This window comes from Hemiscyllium ocellatum, chromosome 34 (genome assembly GCF_020745735.1).
Source record: "Hemiscyllium ocellatum isolate sHemOce1 chromosome 34, sHemOce1.pat.X.cur, whole genome shotgun sequence".
Lineage (NCBI taxonomy): Eukaryota > Metazoa > Chordata > Chondrichthyes > Orectolobiformes > Hemiscylliidae > Hemiscyllium > Hemiscyllium ocellatum.
Genome location: NC_083434.1, coordinates 37,143,414 through 37,161,578, shown reverse-complemented (window position 1 = coordinate 37,161,578; position 18,165 = coordinate 37,143,414). Strand labels below are relative to the sequence as shown.

The following is an 18,165-nucleotide window of genomic DNA, read 5'->3' as shown; positions in this document are numbered from 1 at the left end:
ACCGGAGCACCCGGAGGAAACCCACGCAGACACGGGGAGAACGTGCAAACTCCACACAGTCAGTCGCCTGAGTCGGGAATTGAACCCGGGTCTTCAGGCGCTGTGAGGCAGCAGTGCTAACCACTGTGCCACCGTGCCGCCCAACTGCTCGCAGATGCTCACGAGTCTGTGCACTGATAACAGAACCGAGCAAAAAAAATGATGATGTCTTCCATGCACATGGAAGCCTTAACCTGTAGGCCCACACTACTTGGAATAGAAATCCCTCTCAGGTTTGGCAAAGGACTCTATACAACACACAAACAAGGCAGGAGAGAGAGTGGGCAGCCGTGCCTGACTCTGGATCCAATCAGGAAGCTTTCTGATGCCCACGCATTGATTGAGACTACACTAACAATGTCAATGCAGAGCAGTCGGACCCAATTACGGATTCCCTCCCCAAAGCCCATTTTGGAGAGCATGTCCCATATGTAAGCATGCGATATCCTGTCACAGGCCTTCTCCTGGTCCAGGCTGATGAGGTATTGTCCACCCACCTATCCTGCACATAAGTTTGCCTCAAGATACCGATTTGGTAAAAGGATTTCATGGCTGTTGGGGGAAAATGAATTGTGATTCCTCAACTATCCCAGTGACTGATAGAAAAAACAAACCATGATTCACTAAGCAAATTAAATGGCTATTACAATTACAGTTCTAATCACCAGATACTCGTCTTTGTGGGGAGGTGATGGTGTTGTAGTAATTTCACTGGCCTCATCATCCTGAGACAGAGGCTGACGAGTTGGGGGAAAGCAGGGTCAAATCCCATCATATTAAATTCAATTTGTAAAAATCTGCAATTGACTGCTAATCTCAATAACAGTTTCCACGAACACACTCATGGTCTGTTTTAAAGGTTCACTGACTCCCTTTAGAAAAGGAAAACTATATCCTTACCCAGTCTGATCTCTGTGGGACTTCAGACCCTAGAGTGATGTGAAGCCATCTGCATTGCCCCTCAGTTCAAGGGCAATTGGAGATATCCACATTTCATAAAGGAATACAGAAAATCAGAATCTGTCACTTCTTATACATTGAGAACAATATATTAATTTTCAGAGTCCAAAATCTATACTTAAAAACATATTGTAATAAACACGAAGAACAATCTAATCTTAAAATAATCTCTTAAAGTTATCCATTGTCCTTTAGGATTCCAGCCTCTGAGTCTCTCTCATAAGCTGAACAAGCTTTGTGGAATTTAATCACGAGTTGTATTCAAGTGTAGCATGGAATTCGAATTTGTTATATCTGACTTTGCAACGTTTTCACTTCAGGGAAGCTGTATAACGTGTGGTTGAATTAATAGTATTTACTTTGCTAAGCCTCACAAAGTGGAAATAGCATTTGTCCCACAGCCTTGAGTAATTAAATCCTGTACCATGAACTTACAGCAACATGCAGTGGGGTCACTAGACAGCCATACTCCAGAATATGGTGAAGCCTGCTCTGCATAGGAGGATCTCCAGATGTCATCTCTGTTGCCCAGCATTCCCCAATACATACCATGTATACTTGTGTCAAAGTCAAATTTTTCAGACTTTTTATTTTAAAAAGGTTAAATTTATGGAGTCAACTATGAAACAGATACCACAGAGTCTACTATTACACAGGGTCTGAAATCCATGCTGCAGTCCAAGATACCTCATCATTAGCACAGCCCAATTGATCTCAGAATAGAGAAAAAACACAACGAATCACAGTACGCTGAGCTGCACAGAGGGAGATTGTCACCTGACTCTGACCTGAAATCAGCAACTTTAGCGCCAAATTGGTGTGAATTGTACATGTAAACACATTGCAACATGGAAAAAAAAAATCTTCATTTCCTCACCTTATCATTTACTTACAGGATAATACCTTGACTCTCAAATATTGATCGGTTATCGGTGAAGAACTAGGGTCGACCTTTATAAATGAGTTATGGAAAATTTCAGATCTTTTGGGGTTGACTTTTCTACAAGATCAACTTCTACTCAAGTATATACGGTAGTTCTCTCATCTGCTCTGGTTCTTATCAATTAACAGTTTGCCAGCACAAGGGTGGCACGGTGGCTCAGTGGTTAGCAACACTGCCTCACAACGCCAGGGACCTGGGTGACTGTCTGCATGCTGGTTGCACATTCTCCCAGTGTCTGTGTGCATTTCCTCCCACAGTCTAAAGACGTACAGGTTAGGAGGATTGGCAATGGGAAACACAGGGTCAAGGCAATCATGTAAGGACTGGGTCTAAGTGGATTGCTCTCCGGTGAGCTGGTACGGACTCAATGGACTGAATGGCCTGCTTCCACATTATAGGGATTCTATGATTTAATCATTAACGCTAGCACACAAGACAAGCTTCCACATCCATGGATCCAGGTGAAAAAATTGTGAATTGTTGTAACAGTATTAAATGTGGAAGAAAAGTAATACATGAGGCTCTGTTATCAAGTGAAACCAAAAAGGATGTGGACCCAAAAATTGTAAGTGATAAAACTTTAAATGAGTAAACTTAAAGTAACTATTCCACTGGTGCCTCAAGGGTGATCTATGAAGTAAACTATCACATCCCTGGAGAAGCTGTGACAATGCTGCTCCTTTAACAAGGTCACATTGTCCTTGGCTTTTCTTTTCCCCCAGTGAGGTCGTAACACACATGGATTCCAAAATGTCTGGGCTTGGAAGGGTTTTTGGGTCAGCTTGAATATAGCTAACAGATACTGCCTCAGGCAAAATGCTTTCAAGTTTAAAAAACACACTTGTACATTGGAAGTGGCCAGTTCTCCCAGTTCAGCTCTTCTTACACCCGAAACATTGACTTTCCTGCTCCTCAGATGCTGTCTGACCTGCTGTGTTTTTCCAGCACCACACACTCTAGCTTTCTCTGGTTTGGTTTGGTTTGGTTTTAGCAGTAGAGTCGAAAGGTCTGCTGGACCGCAAAAAAAGCAGGTCCATGTTGATCCTCCTCTCTCCCTGGCTTCTCCCCTGTCAGACTCTGGGATTGACTTTACCTTTTGTGCCAAGGGGTGTTTATGGAGATTGTTGCCAGCATTGGGAACAGCATCGTTAAGCTAGGATAATCTGGCGGGTTTTCGGAAAGGTTAGGCTATTTGGCATGCTGTTCCTCTTTTGTTTGCATTACATTTGGTAATCTTGCAAATAAATTCTGTTTCCTTTAAAACTAAGTGGTTTGACCAGCTGCATCTCTCCTGGAATATCGGCATTAAAACACCTTGCAAAGTTAGTATCTGGGCCATTTTCTTGAAATGTTTTGAGGGGGTCTGGTCCATAGCAAAACTAACCAACTGGAAATCAAATGAGAGAGCTTTAAACGAGTCATCAAGAAGCAGTGAAGGTGATTCCAGCTGGCTGGGTACTTGTTTCAGTCCAGTTTTAATGGCCCTGAACAAAGTTACCAAAACAAGTGTTTTCACGTGAAGGCCCAGTTTCTCATAGATGACAACAGGTGCAGGAGTAGGCCATTCTGCTCTTCGAGCCTGCACCACTATTCATTATGATCATGGCTGATCATCCTTAATCAGTATCCTGTTCCTGCCTTATCTCCATAACCCTTCATTCCACTATCCTTAAGAGCTCTATCCAACTCTTTCTTGAAAGTATCCAGCGATTTGGCCTCCACAGCCTTCTGGGGCAGAGCATTCCACACAGCCACCACTCTCTGGGTGAAGAAGTTTCTCCTTATCTCTATCCTAAATGGTCTACCCCTTATTTTTAAGCTGTGTCCCCTGGTTCGGGACTCATCCATCAGTGAAACATGCTTCCTGCCTCCAGATTGTCCAATCCTTTAATAATCTTATATGTCTCAATCAGATCCCCTCTCAGCCTTCTAAACTCAAGGGCATACGAGCCCAGTCGCTCCAATCTTTCAGTGTAAGATAGTCCCGCCATTCTGGGAATTGACCTCGTGAACCTACGCTGCACTCCCTCAATAGCCAGAATGTCTTTCCTCAAATTTGGAGACCAAAACTACGCACAATATTCCAGGTGCGGTCTCACCAGGGCCCTGTACAGCTGCAGAATGACCTTTTTGCTTCTATACTCAATCCCTCTTGTTATGAAGGCCAGCACGCTATTAGCCTTCTTCACTACCCACTGTACCTGCATGCTTGCTTTCATTGACTAATATACAAGAACACCTAGAATCTTGTTGTACTGCTCCTTTACCTAACTTGACTCCATTTAAGTAGTAATCTGCCTTCCTGTTCTTGCCACCAAAGTGATGCTTGGGTGGTGTTTCTGAATTCAGGCTTTAGTCATACACTGCTCCTGACACATGCCCAGAGACATAGAGCAATGACTGAAGAACTACACACAAAAAAGTTATAATCTTGCCTCTGGGGCAATCAAACCACATTCAAGCTCTCTGCTTATAAAGTATTGGTCTCTCATTCAACATCATGTCATGGGTGCGCTGCCTCGGCTCACTGTCAGGCTGACGCTTCACTCCGAGCAATTTCTGAGGAGTGGGAGTTATTGGTGGTTTGCCCTTTGCCTTCCCCGTTCAGGAGCAGGTCCAATGTCTACCTCCACCGCAAAGAAACTTGAACCCCATTACTGGCCTTCTTCTGAACTACACACAAACCAGCGCACCAAGTGAACTCATTGGAAAGGGAACAGACTGACATTGATGCATGGGAGGAACTGCCATGAAAGCTGTACCATTTGGTGGCACATGAACCACCATAACCAGGGTGGCACAATGACTCGCACTGTTGCCTGACAACACCAGGGGCCCAGGTTTGATTCCACCCTCAGTCAACAGTCTGCGTGGAGTAAGCACATTCTCCCAGCACTGTGAGTCTCCTCCCACAATCCGAGGACATGCAGGTTAATGGATTGCCCTATAGTGCACAGGGATCTGTGGGCTAGGTGGAAATGCAGGGTTACAGGGATAGGGTGGAGGGACTGGATCAGGCTGGGATGCTCTTTGTAGGGTTGGTGTGGACTCGATGGTGCACATGGCCTGCTCCCACACTACAGGGATGAGAGACAGAGGAACAAAGAGACATGGAACACATGTACCAACAGGTTCAAGAACTGCTACTTCCCCACTGGTATTAAACTGCTGAATGCACCTCCCAAATTTCATGTTGATCTCACTCTTTGTGCATCTTGTCTGCAGCCTGTACACCTGGCTCTGTTCTATTATTACTATGATATTTGTGTGGTATGATCTGCCTGTACTGCACAGAAAACAAAACTTTTCACTGTACCTAGGTACATGTGACAATAATAAATCAAATCAAGCAGCCTGAAAATTCACTGGTGGTACAACAGTATTATCTAAAGGTGGAGGTGATACACAAATGGACCATATTGGTTTTATTCAGCCATTGCAGATAGACTGTCTCCAGCAGACAATAAGAACAGTTATGTCATAAACACAGGCAGATGATGAAATATGACCAGTGAGTGTAATTGTCTTTGTTTTAGTTACAAGCTGCTCAGCAGTCAGCTCTGATCATGTTAATAGTAACCAATGTGGCAATCTAGGCTGGTGGATCCTGATAATAGCTTAAAAATGTGTTGCTGGAAAAGGGAATCGAAGGACTTATGCCCGAAACATCGATTCTCCTGCTCCTTCAATGCTGCCTGACCTGCTGCGCTTTTCCAGCAACACATTTTTAAGCTCTGACCTCCAGCATCTGCAGTCCTCACTTTCTCCTAATGATCCTGATAATAACCATCAGTTATTATTCTTGGGACAGGGACGGCTGAAGAAAATAAAAATCATTTATTCCCAATCTACCACCACAAGTACCACAGACCTCACCTCCCAGTGACCATAAATGGTTGTTTGTTCGTGAAATATTGGGGATTGGGTGAACTCCAATGTCCCATGGGCAGGAAAAAAAAATGAAGCTCTCCCTCTGAATGTTTCTGCCAAGACCAAGCTGAGTGTGCAGATGGCAACCGGCCTAGTAGCAGTAGGACATTAATTAAAGCCTTTGAGGGGCCAACATTCCCACAGCAGGACTGAGGGAGGCAAATAGGTGCATCCTGTGTATCTGCAACTCATTTCCTCACAGAAGAAGCAGGGACAGAGGGTTACTGACTCATGTTTAAATGGAGCTGAAAGGTCTCAAGCAGCACATTTGTTGGCAGCTGTCGTCATTTGGAGACGATATTTGCACAGATTAATCCCTGAGCCACTATTTATTGGATGCAATTGCCGTCATGAGGATGAATGCCTCCATGTTATGGTACGTTCTCGCTCTCAGTCACATTCCTCAGCAGAGGTCCAACCAGCCCTCACTTCAGCCCTCCAACAGTCTCCCTCCTCAATACCCAATAGCCTCCATGCACAATGTGACTTGGCTACGAACCAAGACTTACAATAGTTTGTTAGAACAGGGGTACAGATGGGAAGCGATTCCATGAATAGCAAGTTTACAAGCTTCTAATAGGTGAAACACTTTGTCACTGGCTCAGTGTTTATTTCCACAAGGTAAAGAGGTATTGCATGCTTATACTTTGTTATTGACATTTTAAGTGCCTGGTGATTAACATTTTTATAGCTTGTTGCAGCTGCATGGTTTATAAGAAAGTTAACCAATGGTTATTACTTTCTTTTAACAGTCCCACATTGGCCATTGGTAGAAGACCTATTGGTTCGTACAGAGACAATGCTGAGTGAACGGGCCATGAAGGTACTACAGATAGACATAGAACTTATGAATGGCCATTGGTGGTGGTTGGAGAGGCATAAGAGGGTCATGAAAAGACACTTTGAAATCATACCCAGACTATAACTCAAGATGCCCCTAAAAGGAGCCAAGAGTCTATACAAAGCTAGATTCCATGATAATTGAATGGGAACTTAGTGTTGCCTGGTCTTACAATGAAGATGGCCAAGTTGGCAATGGAAACATCTCCTCATTTATACAAGTCTATGAAAATCCAACCCATTATCACCAATCCCATGAGTCCTAATTATACCATGGGCTCCAACCTATATGTTTATACCAGTGGGCAAGGTAAACATCTCCTTCAAAATGTAACATCAAGTATTTACATCACAGAATCCCTAATAGTGTGGAAAAAGTCCATTTGGCCCAACAAGTCCAGAGTGACCCTCTGAAGAGTATCCCACCCAGGCCCACTTCCTCGCCTTATTACTCCACATTTCCTCTGACTAATGCACCTAGCCTACACATCCCTGAACATTTTGGGTAATTTAGCATGGCCTAACCTGCACATGTCTAATCAACCATTTTCCTTAGGAGCCTTGGATCTGTCCCAGCTGGTACTTATGATCATCATATTACTGTAAGGGAGTCGGTTAGCTCAGCTAGTCAGGTGGCTCACCTACAATGTAGAGTGATGCCAACAGTGTGGGTTCATTTCTGTATCAATGTAGGCCTAGTGGCCCTCAGGTTAAGCCCCACCAGCCATATCTCTATGAGACAGCAGCCCTATAGTCTGGTAAGACTATAACAACCATACTTTTTTTATTGCTTTAAACCAATTAGAGGTTTACTCCAGCTCTAATACCCTTCGAGTCTGATCGATGCTTTGTTGTGCTCAGCCTTAATAGCTCACCATTGAATTACAGAACGACTGCAGTGCAGCAGTTAGTTATTTGATCCATTGTGTCTCTGTGTTACCCCTCTCCTTACGGAATTTAGTAAACTCCCCCCTTCCTCCAAAGCAAATGAGATTGTCATCTGATGCTCCAATCTGTTGTTCAAAGTCAAGATTGAATCTTCCTTCACAAAGATTATTGCAGACCCTCACTATTTACTGTTCAAAAAAAAATCTTCTCCTCATGACATTGTTGGTTCTTTTTCTGGATCAGTGGTGCTGGAAGAGCACAGCAGTTCAGGCAGCATCCAATGAGCAGCGATGTTGCCTGAACTGCTGTGCTCTTCCAGCACCACTGATCCAGAATCTGGTTTCCAGCATCTGCAGTCATTGTTTTTACCTTATTTGTTGGTTCTTTTGTCAATTCCCTTTAAATTAGTCTCCTCTGGTTCTTGACCCTGTACTTGTGGGAATAGTTTCACGCTACCCGGTCTGTCCAGACACCTCATGATCTTAATCCTCCAACCAATCTCCTTCTCAATCTCCTCTTCTCCAACAGTCACTGTCCCAGCTTCCTGCTCATCCCCATTTATTCTGGAGTTCACAATCCTCTCACAGGCTTACACTGGGCAATTCTCATTATTACAGATCCATTTGCAGAGCACTTTAACATTCTTCTGATTATTCCCAATATAATCCCTGCCCAGATTCCTCAGATCTCCCACAGCTACTTTCCTTCACTTTGCGGAGTGACACTAGAAATAGCAGAAATGCTGGAAAATGCAGTGAGGTGATAATGGGGGAATAAGACCCTGCAGAACAAATCCGTCCGGTTTCTTCCTAAAAATTCATTTTTGTTTTGAAAAGGTACTTTCATGAAATCAAGTGTTTGAGGTCAGACTGACAGCTGTGATGGAATTTATTAGTAAGGATTAAAAGAACATTTTATTTGATTAATCAGGCTGCTTTTACAGCAACAGTAAATGCCAGAAATGGACGATACTGGTGTAGTGGATTGTACACGTTCAGCGCATAAAATCATGGTTAACCCCACTCTCTCCCACAGTGATGCTCCACATCCACGTCTCAGCAAGTGCAATCTCACTTCAGAGAGTGGCATTCGTGGGTTTAAGCACCAATTCTGTCTGGGAGTAGCTCACTAAAGAAAAACTAAGGCAGGTCTCAGAATATGGGTCAGCCATGAAGTCAAAGATGAGGTGAAACGCCATTTCTCAAACCAGTAGCAAATTTGTGAAATTCCTTATCACAGAAGGCGGTGTTGTTTACGCTGAGATAGACAGATTTTTGATCAGTAAAGGGAATCAAGGGTTATGAGGAATAGGCAGGAAAATGGAGAGGAGCATAATCAGATCAGCCATGATCTCACTGAATGGCACAGTATACTTGATTGCCTGAATAATCTATCATGGTCTTATGGACACTCCACTGCAGTGTGGAGAGAAGGCCTACAGTATTGGAGGTGCCAATTTTCTTATGAAGCATTAAAACGAAGATTGATCTGCCCTCTCAAGTAGATGCTAAGAGATCCCACGACACCATTTTGAAGAGGGTGGTGTCCTGGCTAATATTTATCCCACAATCAACATCACAGAAACAGAATACCTGGTCTGCATCACACCCCTGACTGGGGAAGCTTGTTCGGCAAAACTTGGATGCTGTGTTTTCTCTAAAAGGTAAAGTCAGCAGAGTCTTACCAGATGATAAAGCTGCTCTCTCATTAGAGAGACAACAGATGGTGTTAACCCATATCTCAGGTGAGGGTGAGACAGAGAGTCCTTCACAGTAGCCTCAGCCAGAGTGGGAATTGAACCCACACTGTTGGCATCACTGCGTATTGCAAACCTGCCATCCAGCCAACTGAGCTTGCATTTCCTATTTTACAACAGCGACCAGAAGCTTTTTAATAACACGCTTCATTGGGTGTAAAGTCCTGGCTTGCAACAGAAGCATGCAAGTCCTCCTTTTCTGATGACTATCAAAGAAATTTGTAGGAGGCCTTACGGATATGAAAAGATGGTTTTTCTTGTTCCTTATTCTTTCTTACAATGTGGGCATCTCTAATGAGGTCAGGAGTTTTGGTACATCCTCAACAGATCTTCAACTGTGGGGCTTGCTCAGCAATATCAGAGGGAAACTATGAGCCAGCCACATTGCTGTGGGTCTGGAATCAAACTTCAGCCAGACTAGGTCAGGTCAAGTCAAAGTATCTCCTTCCCTAAACAAGTGAAGCAGATGGGTTTTTACAACAGTGGTAGTTTCATTGTCACCATCACGGAGTACAGTTTTATAATCCAAGCTTATTAACTGAATTCAAAATGCAATTAATCAGATACAGGGGTTGGGTTTGAACCCATGTCCCTGAAGCATTAACCTGGGTATCTTGACTATGTGCATGGTGGCATTATCACTGCAGCACCATCCCCTTCTAAAATTGCAGGATTTTTTTCAAAGATTTTAGAAATTGACTCTCTTTAACTGTTAAGATGTACATCATCAAACTGACCTAGTTGAAAAGGCAATAAAAAGGACAGAATGTAGCAGTTGGAACGTGCAAAGGCAGGCAGAACTTTATCACTTCAGGAGGTCGTCATCAGAGAAGGAGCTGCTGTTGGTGATTCACCGAAGTGATGGGAATATGCAGATGGTCCTGCATCACCACATTAACCATCTGGGCTGTGACTCAAACAGCTCATGTTTTTCTGAGGTGCTGAGTCAGGTAACAAAGGTTAACTCGACCAGCAGATGCGTTCAAAAGTGGACTCATTATCTGATGAGCAAGGATGGAACTGCAAAGATGCTCAGGGTGTTTCAGCAGTGCAGGGTTTGAGAGATTGAAAAAGGTGTATAAAACGCACACCGGGCAACATCCAGTGTACAGCCTACTGAAAAGAGACTGAATCAGGTGCTCCCCACAGAAGGCAATATCTGTTAAGGGATGGATAACTCTAGCTGAATTAATTGTATTTCATTCCAATTTTCAGAAACGTCGTATTATAAAGGCAGCTCACCCAACTCCAGCAACTTCTGTTGAGAATGAAGCAGAGTTAGTGTCTCAAACCCAACATCTCTCTTCCAATAAGAATTTATTGGATTCAGAACCTGAAACACTTTCTCATCTTACCAATACCACCTGGACCATGGAGTTTTTCCAGCACTTTGTTTAATTATATCAGAGCCAAAGAAACCCAAACATATAAAACAGAAAGCAGGAATCATCAACAGTGCTTCACCCGGAGGCTCACTGAAGATGTTACCTAGTATAATGACAAAACGTCTGGAAGCGAACCTTCTAGCTCAGTGAGCAAACCTACATCCAGAACCTCAACCTGAGCTACAAACCTTCTCAAAACTCACTATATCAGAGCTCCAGCCTCTGCAGTATTTTGAGGAAGGGTCACTTGCCCCAAAAAGGTTAACTCTAATTTTCTCCACAGATGCTGCCAGACCTGCTGAGCTTTTCCAGCAATTTCTATTTTTGCCTCCGCAGTATTTTGCTTTTACTAAGCAAAGCAATGAGAGTGCCTTCTCATCTAGCAGAAAGCAGATTGGAAGCATGTTTCAGAGTCAGCACAGCAGCAACTAAATGGCAGTTAAGATATTGTCAGACTATCTCTAGTACAATTCAGTTGGTGATATTCAAAAAATATTACACTGAACCAAACTAGCAACAGCAAGAACTTGTTTCTGTACAACAATGAGAAGCTCATACTAATTGCAGTTGCATTATGAATCACAGTCAGCGGGTCTTTAAGCGATGGACTCATGACATCATCAACTGTATCATAGTCCATCTTCCCTGGGATCACCTGAAGCATGTCACTACTGGAAGCTTGCTGCTCTGTTGCAATCGTATAGCTTAACATTAGCCCAGACACAATATGCCTGAGGAACATAATGTTTGTACACAGTTGGTTGTAAATATCTGTTGGATTCTTCAATACCATTACAGTGGAACCAATTTCTTATACTACAGGAAATGACAGAAGCATTACCTCACAGGGGTAAAACACCTCGTTGGAAGCAAACTCATACCAAAAGTTGATAAGGAATATCAAATAATTCCACAAAGACCAGTTGCCTATCACCAACCTCCCATTACATACACACAAACTGTCCTTTAGTACCGCCTCATTCAGATTCAGATGTTCGGGGGTCAGTATCTTTGATACTCACCCTTCTTATATATCAGCCAGGGCTCCCTGATTGGACCAGATTAACAGCCCCAAAAGGGGGAAACCATATTCTATGAGTGCCAACTGGCTGACCTAGTAAAATCACTACAGAAATCACGAGTAGTGGTGCATGTGACTGCACACAAACCTTACTCAATATTAGATAATTCCTACATTATAATGAATTTGCCAATGAAATATAATCTGTTGCTGAAATCCAATATATTCAAGATTCTGAAAGTCCTTCAGTACTTGCAATATACAATTTCAGTTGCAGAAAAACCTCTTCGATATCAAATATCTACTGAGCTTATTTCCCAAAATGGGTTACGGATTTCCAACAATAAACTGAACTAAAACGCAAAGAAAAGCACTCGCGAGAGCTAACTCCTACCTCAGTCGTTCTTGTTCCTTCTTCCGGAGATCAAAATCCCGCTGGACAACCTGTAGCACATGTTCAGCTTCATCATCTGTCAATCCAGACAAGTCAAGGGTTTTTCCCATGCTTTCTACCTTGTTCCAAGATGTGCTTCAATCACCAGAAAGAATACCTAAAGCAGAAGAAAAAGGGTCTGAACACATTAGGATATCCAAGTACTTTGATCTGTCCTTACACAAGGCTGGAGGAAAGTGAAGACTGCAGATGTGGTGTTAGAAAAGTACAGGTTAGGCAGCATCCAAGGAGCAGGAATCCTGATGAAAGACTGATGCCCAATCGTCGATTCTTCTGTTACACAAGACTGGCACACGTCAGGGGTCAGGCTCCCCTTTGTTAACAATCTGTTGTTGTTCAGAACAAAGTATTAATAATTTCTGGAAAATTAAATCAATTTGATTTTACAATCTTCTGAGCTCATCAAAAGTTTCAGATTATGATCATTGCTCCAATTTCTTTCCAGATATTAGACGTTGTTGTGGTAATGCTGTTGCCATTTACACCTCTTCTGCGCATCTGTTGTTGCCTCATGAGTGTCTCTATTTCACCATGCACTATCATCCTTTGGCCATTTAATCTCACCTGCTCTCCAGCAGACAGACCTCTCCCCTGTTGTTCTCCCCACTATCCCCCAACGTATTTTAGTTAAAACCTGTTACGTAGATTCCAGGGTTGGCCATGTGACCCTTCAGACCTCCTCCACCATTCGATAAGATCATGGCTGATCTGATCATGGTTTTATCTCCTCTTGACACTCGTCTGTCAAAAACGTGTCTAGTTCAGCCTCAACTTCAGTGAGCTGATCTCCACATCTTTCTGTGGAAAAGAATTCCACAGATTAATGAACACCCGGAAAAAGTAATTCTCCTCATCTCCATTTTAAAAAAGGAAGAACTCTTCTTTCAATCTGTGTCCCCAATTTTAGCCTTAAATACAAGGGGCGTCTTCTGATGAAGAATTGCCAGACTAAAAAACTTTAACTTTGCTTTTGTCCTACACATGCTGCCAGACCTGACGAGTTTCTCCAGCGATTTCTGTTTTCATTTCAGATCTCCAGCATCCTCAGTTATTTGTTTCATGAAACGGAATGAGTTAGGGAAAACCATCTCTGAACCACTTCTCATGCGATTATATCCTTTCCCAAATAAAGGAGACCAAAAGTGTACAGAGTCCTGCAGTTTTGGTCACCTTGCTAGAGGAAGGATGTTATTAAACTGGAAAGAGTACAGAGGAAATTTACAAGAATATTGCCAGGACTCAATGGTCTGAGTTATAGGGAGAGGTTTGGACAAGCTAGGACCTTTTTCTTTAGAGCGTATGAGACTGAGGGGGGAATCTTATAGAAGTGTATTAGACCATAAGAGGCATGGATAAGGTGAATGCACTCAGTCTTTTTCCCCAGGGTTGGGTGGTATGCACATGGAATGAGCTGCCAGCAGAAGTGGTTGAGGTGGGTACATTAATGACAATTAAAAAGGCATTTGGACAAATACATGGATAGGAAACGTTTAGAAGGATATGGGCCAAGTGCAGGGAAATGGGGTTAGCACGGATGGACATTTTGTTCAGTGTGGACCAGTTTGGGCAGAAGGGCCTGTCTCCATGCTGTAGGACTCTGACTCTGTATGGTCTCAGCTGCGCAACTGCAGTAAAACCTCCCTTCTTTAACATTGTATTCCACTTGCAATAAGTGTCAAGGTTTCATTCGCTGAGTCCCTTGCTATACCGAAAATAACATTGTAATCCTTTGTGGTACGGGAGTCTGCAATCTCTTGCTGTTTAACATAGTGTGCTGCTCTTCAATTCTTCCTGTCAAAGTTTACATTTTCCCCTACTAAATGCCATCTGCTAAATGTTTGCCCACTCACTTAAGCTACCTACATCCTTTTACAGATTCTCCACCTGCTCTCAACTCTGCCTTACTTTCCCACACAACTTAGCTTCATCTGGAAACTAAACTACCAAATATTTTGTCCCATCCTTCAAGTCATTGATATGCACATATTAACGCTCCAGTACTAATCCCTGTGGCACTTCACTAGTTACACACGAAAAATGATCCATTTATCTGTACATTCTGCTTTTTGGGTAATAAGATAACCAATCCTTCATCTGCGTTAATACATTAAATCTGACAGCATGAGCGATTATTTTCTGCAACAAAGTTTGATGTGGCACCTTATCTAATTCCTTTTGGAAAATCAAGTACACCATATCTTCAAGTTCCAGTTCTGAAGAAAAAACAAAACTTACTGACCTGAAACATTGGTCTGTGGTTTCTCTCTGCAGACGGTGCCTGAGAAGTTCCAGTACTTTCTGTTTGTTCTCAAATAGTCAGATTTGCATTGCAAGATTAAATTGCAGTGTTTAATAAAATGCGTCTATTCTTTGAATTTTTACAAAGGAAAAGATAAAGAAGGGGCAGTTGGAGAGAAACAATGCATTACTCCACGATTTAGTTCTTTTAGGTTCACGACAAATAGCACTCAATAGGTTCTCCAGGATTAGAATGAAATGTAAGAGGTACTTACAACATGTATTTGCCGCCCCAATGATTTTATGGTTACTTTTTTAAAAAAATCCTAACATTGAATTACTTCAAAAAAATCTCATGATGGTGCAACTTTGAAAATTGATGTTTGAAAATCTTTTGAAGTGACTGTACTTCAGTTCGCAACATATGGTGCTGACAAATTCCACAGCCCAGAAAAGGAAGGAATTGGTCAAGACTGCAAGCTCAACTTGCAGGCTTTATGCATTTGGGAAGAAATGGGTTAGGGTTAAGAGTTTCTGGTTTGTGGGTGCTAGGTCTTATTGTTGAGGCAGGCTATGTGCCCCGACACAGTGGCCAGCCAAGTTATCTCCAGGATTTTCCATTCCTAGCCCAACCGCAGGTGATGGGGAGGGGTTGGCAGGTTAACTGCCTGGAGGGGGGAACCCAGCCTTGGGCCAAGGGACCAGCACCCTGACCTGGCTTACAGACCTTCCCATGGCAGTGGCTAAGGTATGTTGAAGGCCTCTACTGCAATCATGGACTCCTCTGAAGCTAGAAGACAATGAATGGCCTCAGGGCTCTGACAACTCACTTTGAAATTCATTCATGGGATGTGGGCATCGCTGGCTGAGTCAGGATTTATAGACAAAGATGATGTCAAGCTGCATCCCTATACCAGAGCTGTGTCTGAAGTGACATTCAGAATTTGACAGGGAGCCCATCTCCATGTCAATCTAGGGACAAATTCTGCAGAAATCCCAAAAAGTAACCATTTTCCACTAGGGATAGTTTTGGGACTCAAACAGATCTAATGTCTCTTTCCAATCCCTAAAGCAAAAATGCAACAGCATACTGTAAAACTCCTTATTAATAACTTACAAAAAAAAATGACTTTAGATGTAGAAACTTATCTTATTACGAAAATGTGAGATATGACTTCAGTTTTCATCCCAGTATTCAAAATGAAGGATAAGATAAAATTATTACAATTTTTAATCGCTTTCCTTTATTGGTCAGAGTATTGAGTACAGGGGTTGGGAGGTCATGTTGCGGCTGTACAGGACATTGGTTAGGCCACTGTTGGAATATTGCGTGCAATTCCGGTCTCCTTCTTATCGGAAAGATGTTGTGAAATCTGAAAGGGTTCCGAAAAGATTTACAAGGATGTTGCCAGGGTTGGAGGATTGGAGCTATAGGGAGAGGTTGAACAGGCTTGGGTTGTTTTACCTGGAGCGTCGGAGGCTGAGGGGTGACCTGATAGAGGTTTACAGAATCATGACAGGCATGGATAGGATAAACAGACAAAGTCTTTTCCCTGGGGTGGGGGGAGTCCAAAACTAGAGAGCATAGGTTTAGGGTGAGAGGGGCAATATTTAAAAGGGACCCAAGGGGAAACCTTTTCATGCAGATGGTGGTGGATGTATGGAACGAGCTGCCAGAGGAAGTGGTGGAGGCTGGTACAATTGCAACATTTAAGAGGCATTTGGATAGGTACATGAATAGGAAGGGTTTAGAGGGATATGGGCCAAGTGCTGGCAAATGGGACTAGGTTGGGTTAGGATATAACGGATATGTTGGACGGAAGAGTCTGTTTTCGTGCTGTACATCTCTAAGACTTGGTTCATTTCCAAATGATTGACAATGGGCTGCTAATACAGGTATGTACAGGGTGGAGAAAGTCTACATACTCCAGGCTGAGCACATATCCTACCATCGAACATGACACACATTCTTAATATTGCTATCAAGCATCATCTTTATTTATGATTTTCCCCTAGCTTTTCTTATTAGATATATAATTACATCTTCAGTTAAAGAATTTAATTTTTTCTCAATCAGTATTATTAACCTGACGGCTGAACTTGCAACTTGAAGAAATAGCAGTTTCACAATAATGTTGTGCACACACAGTCTTTAGTTGATGAACAAATCAGTTTATTGTTGGCCATCACCTTGGGAGGTTTAGCTAACACAATATCATGAAGAATACTCCAAATGTCATAGATAGAGACTATGCATGTTAGAATGGAACTATGAGGATTTAATAGTTTGAGTCATCAAAACAGAAAAATTAAAATTATTTCAGTGGACATTCTTCAATCAAACAGATAAATCAGACATACAGACTGGTTTACTGATTTATAGTGATGCTCTCATTAAAATAGAAAGAGTTAAACATTCATCTTGGACGGTATTTCAAAACACAGTCAATTTGGCATGTCCTGACATTTATTATGAGGCTATCTGGAAACTGCATCAACAAAAGCAGACTGATGGCCTCATTATGAATGCTCGACTGTGGGCCAAGAGTGGCTATGTTGGATTGCACTTATAAAACGACAAGGTGGACAGACCCAGTGAAAACCTGGGTAACTGTGCCAATGTGAAAGCCATTGTTGAAAGGCTTTCACAAATTGAGCAGGAACACGACAGACTGCTGTCAATATAGTTAATGCAAATAAATATAGTTGGCATGACTAAATACAGACCTAAATCATTCTGCTATTCAAATAGTATTCACATTAGTGGAACTAAAGTGTACTCTAATGCAGCCCCATCATCTGTTTCTGTGAATCTGAATAACTGTATTCAATAAAATCAATGGCTAATACACTTCAATTATTGCAATTAATTTCACAGCCTGTTACACCATCAAAATTATGGCTTGGGTATTAAACATAATGCCACTGAAGTGAACAAATATATTTTAGAGCTGGGTACAGTCTGCCCGATTCAGTTGCTAAGTGTTATTTGTAGGTTCTGCAGACGAGAACCATCTTAAGCGATTTGGAGTTAGCTCATGTCAGTTGGGCATTGCTTGCTAGTTAAACTGCAATCCTGCTCCTGAATTTCCAACTGGGGACAAGGTAAATATTCATACACTATGTAGGAAGCAGCTTTCTACCCACGTAATATGGGAAGAATGAAAAAATTCACACTTATAAAACACCTTGCATCACTAAAGCACTTTACAGTCAACGAAGTACTTTTTGAAGTTAGTCACTACTATAAATTAGGAAATTTAGCAGCCAATGTGTACAGCAAGCTTCCACAAGCTGCAATATGGTAATAACTGAGTCATGTGTTTAACTCATGCGGATGCTGGATAAAACATTGGCTAGGACACCAGGGATAACTAGCCTACTTTTGTTCGAAGTAGTAGCATAGGATTTTTCAGGTCCCCTGAGAGAGCAGAGAACTCTTACCCACAAGACACCATCTCTGATAGCACAGCACAGTCTCAGCACCTCATTGGTAGTGTCAAGGCTCGTTTCCTGTGCTCAAGTCTTGGATTGGAAGTTAAACCTACAACCTCGGAGCCGAGAGCACTACATACTGAGCCTCCGTCATATTCACCATGAAGACTGACCCACGACTAATGGCCACTCGGCTAATGTGCTGAAAGAAAGGTCAACATCTGCAGTGCCAATCCTAACAGGAAAGTCAATCCCTTTGGAAAGGAGGACAACAAT

The 18,165-nt window shown here is 42.4% G+C and overlaps 1 protein-coding gene across 1 annotated transcript in view; it reads right to left on the bottom strand.

The window, feature by feature from the left end:
• Window positions 1-18,165, bottom strand: part of LOC132832192 (rab effector MyRIP-like) — a 378,098-nt gene that overhangs the window by 336,706 nt on the left and 23,227 nt on the right. The window contains exon 2 of the mRNA XM_060849963.1: window positions 12,157-12,313. Coding sequence (XP_060705946.1) covers window positions 12,157-12,266 — 110 coding nt within the window. The 5' untranslated portion in view covers window positions 12,267-12,313. The remainder of the gene's footprint in view (window positions 1-12,156; window positions 12,314-18,165) is intronic.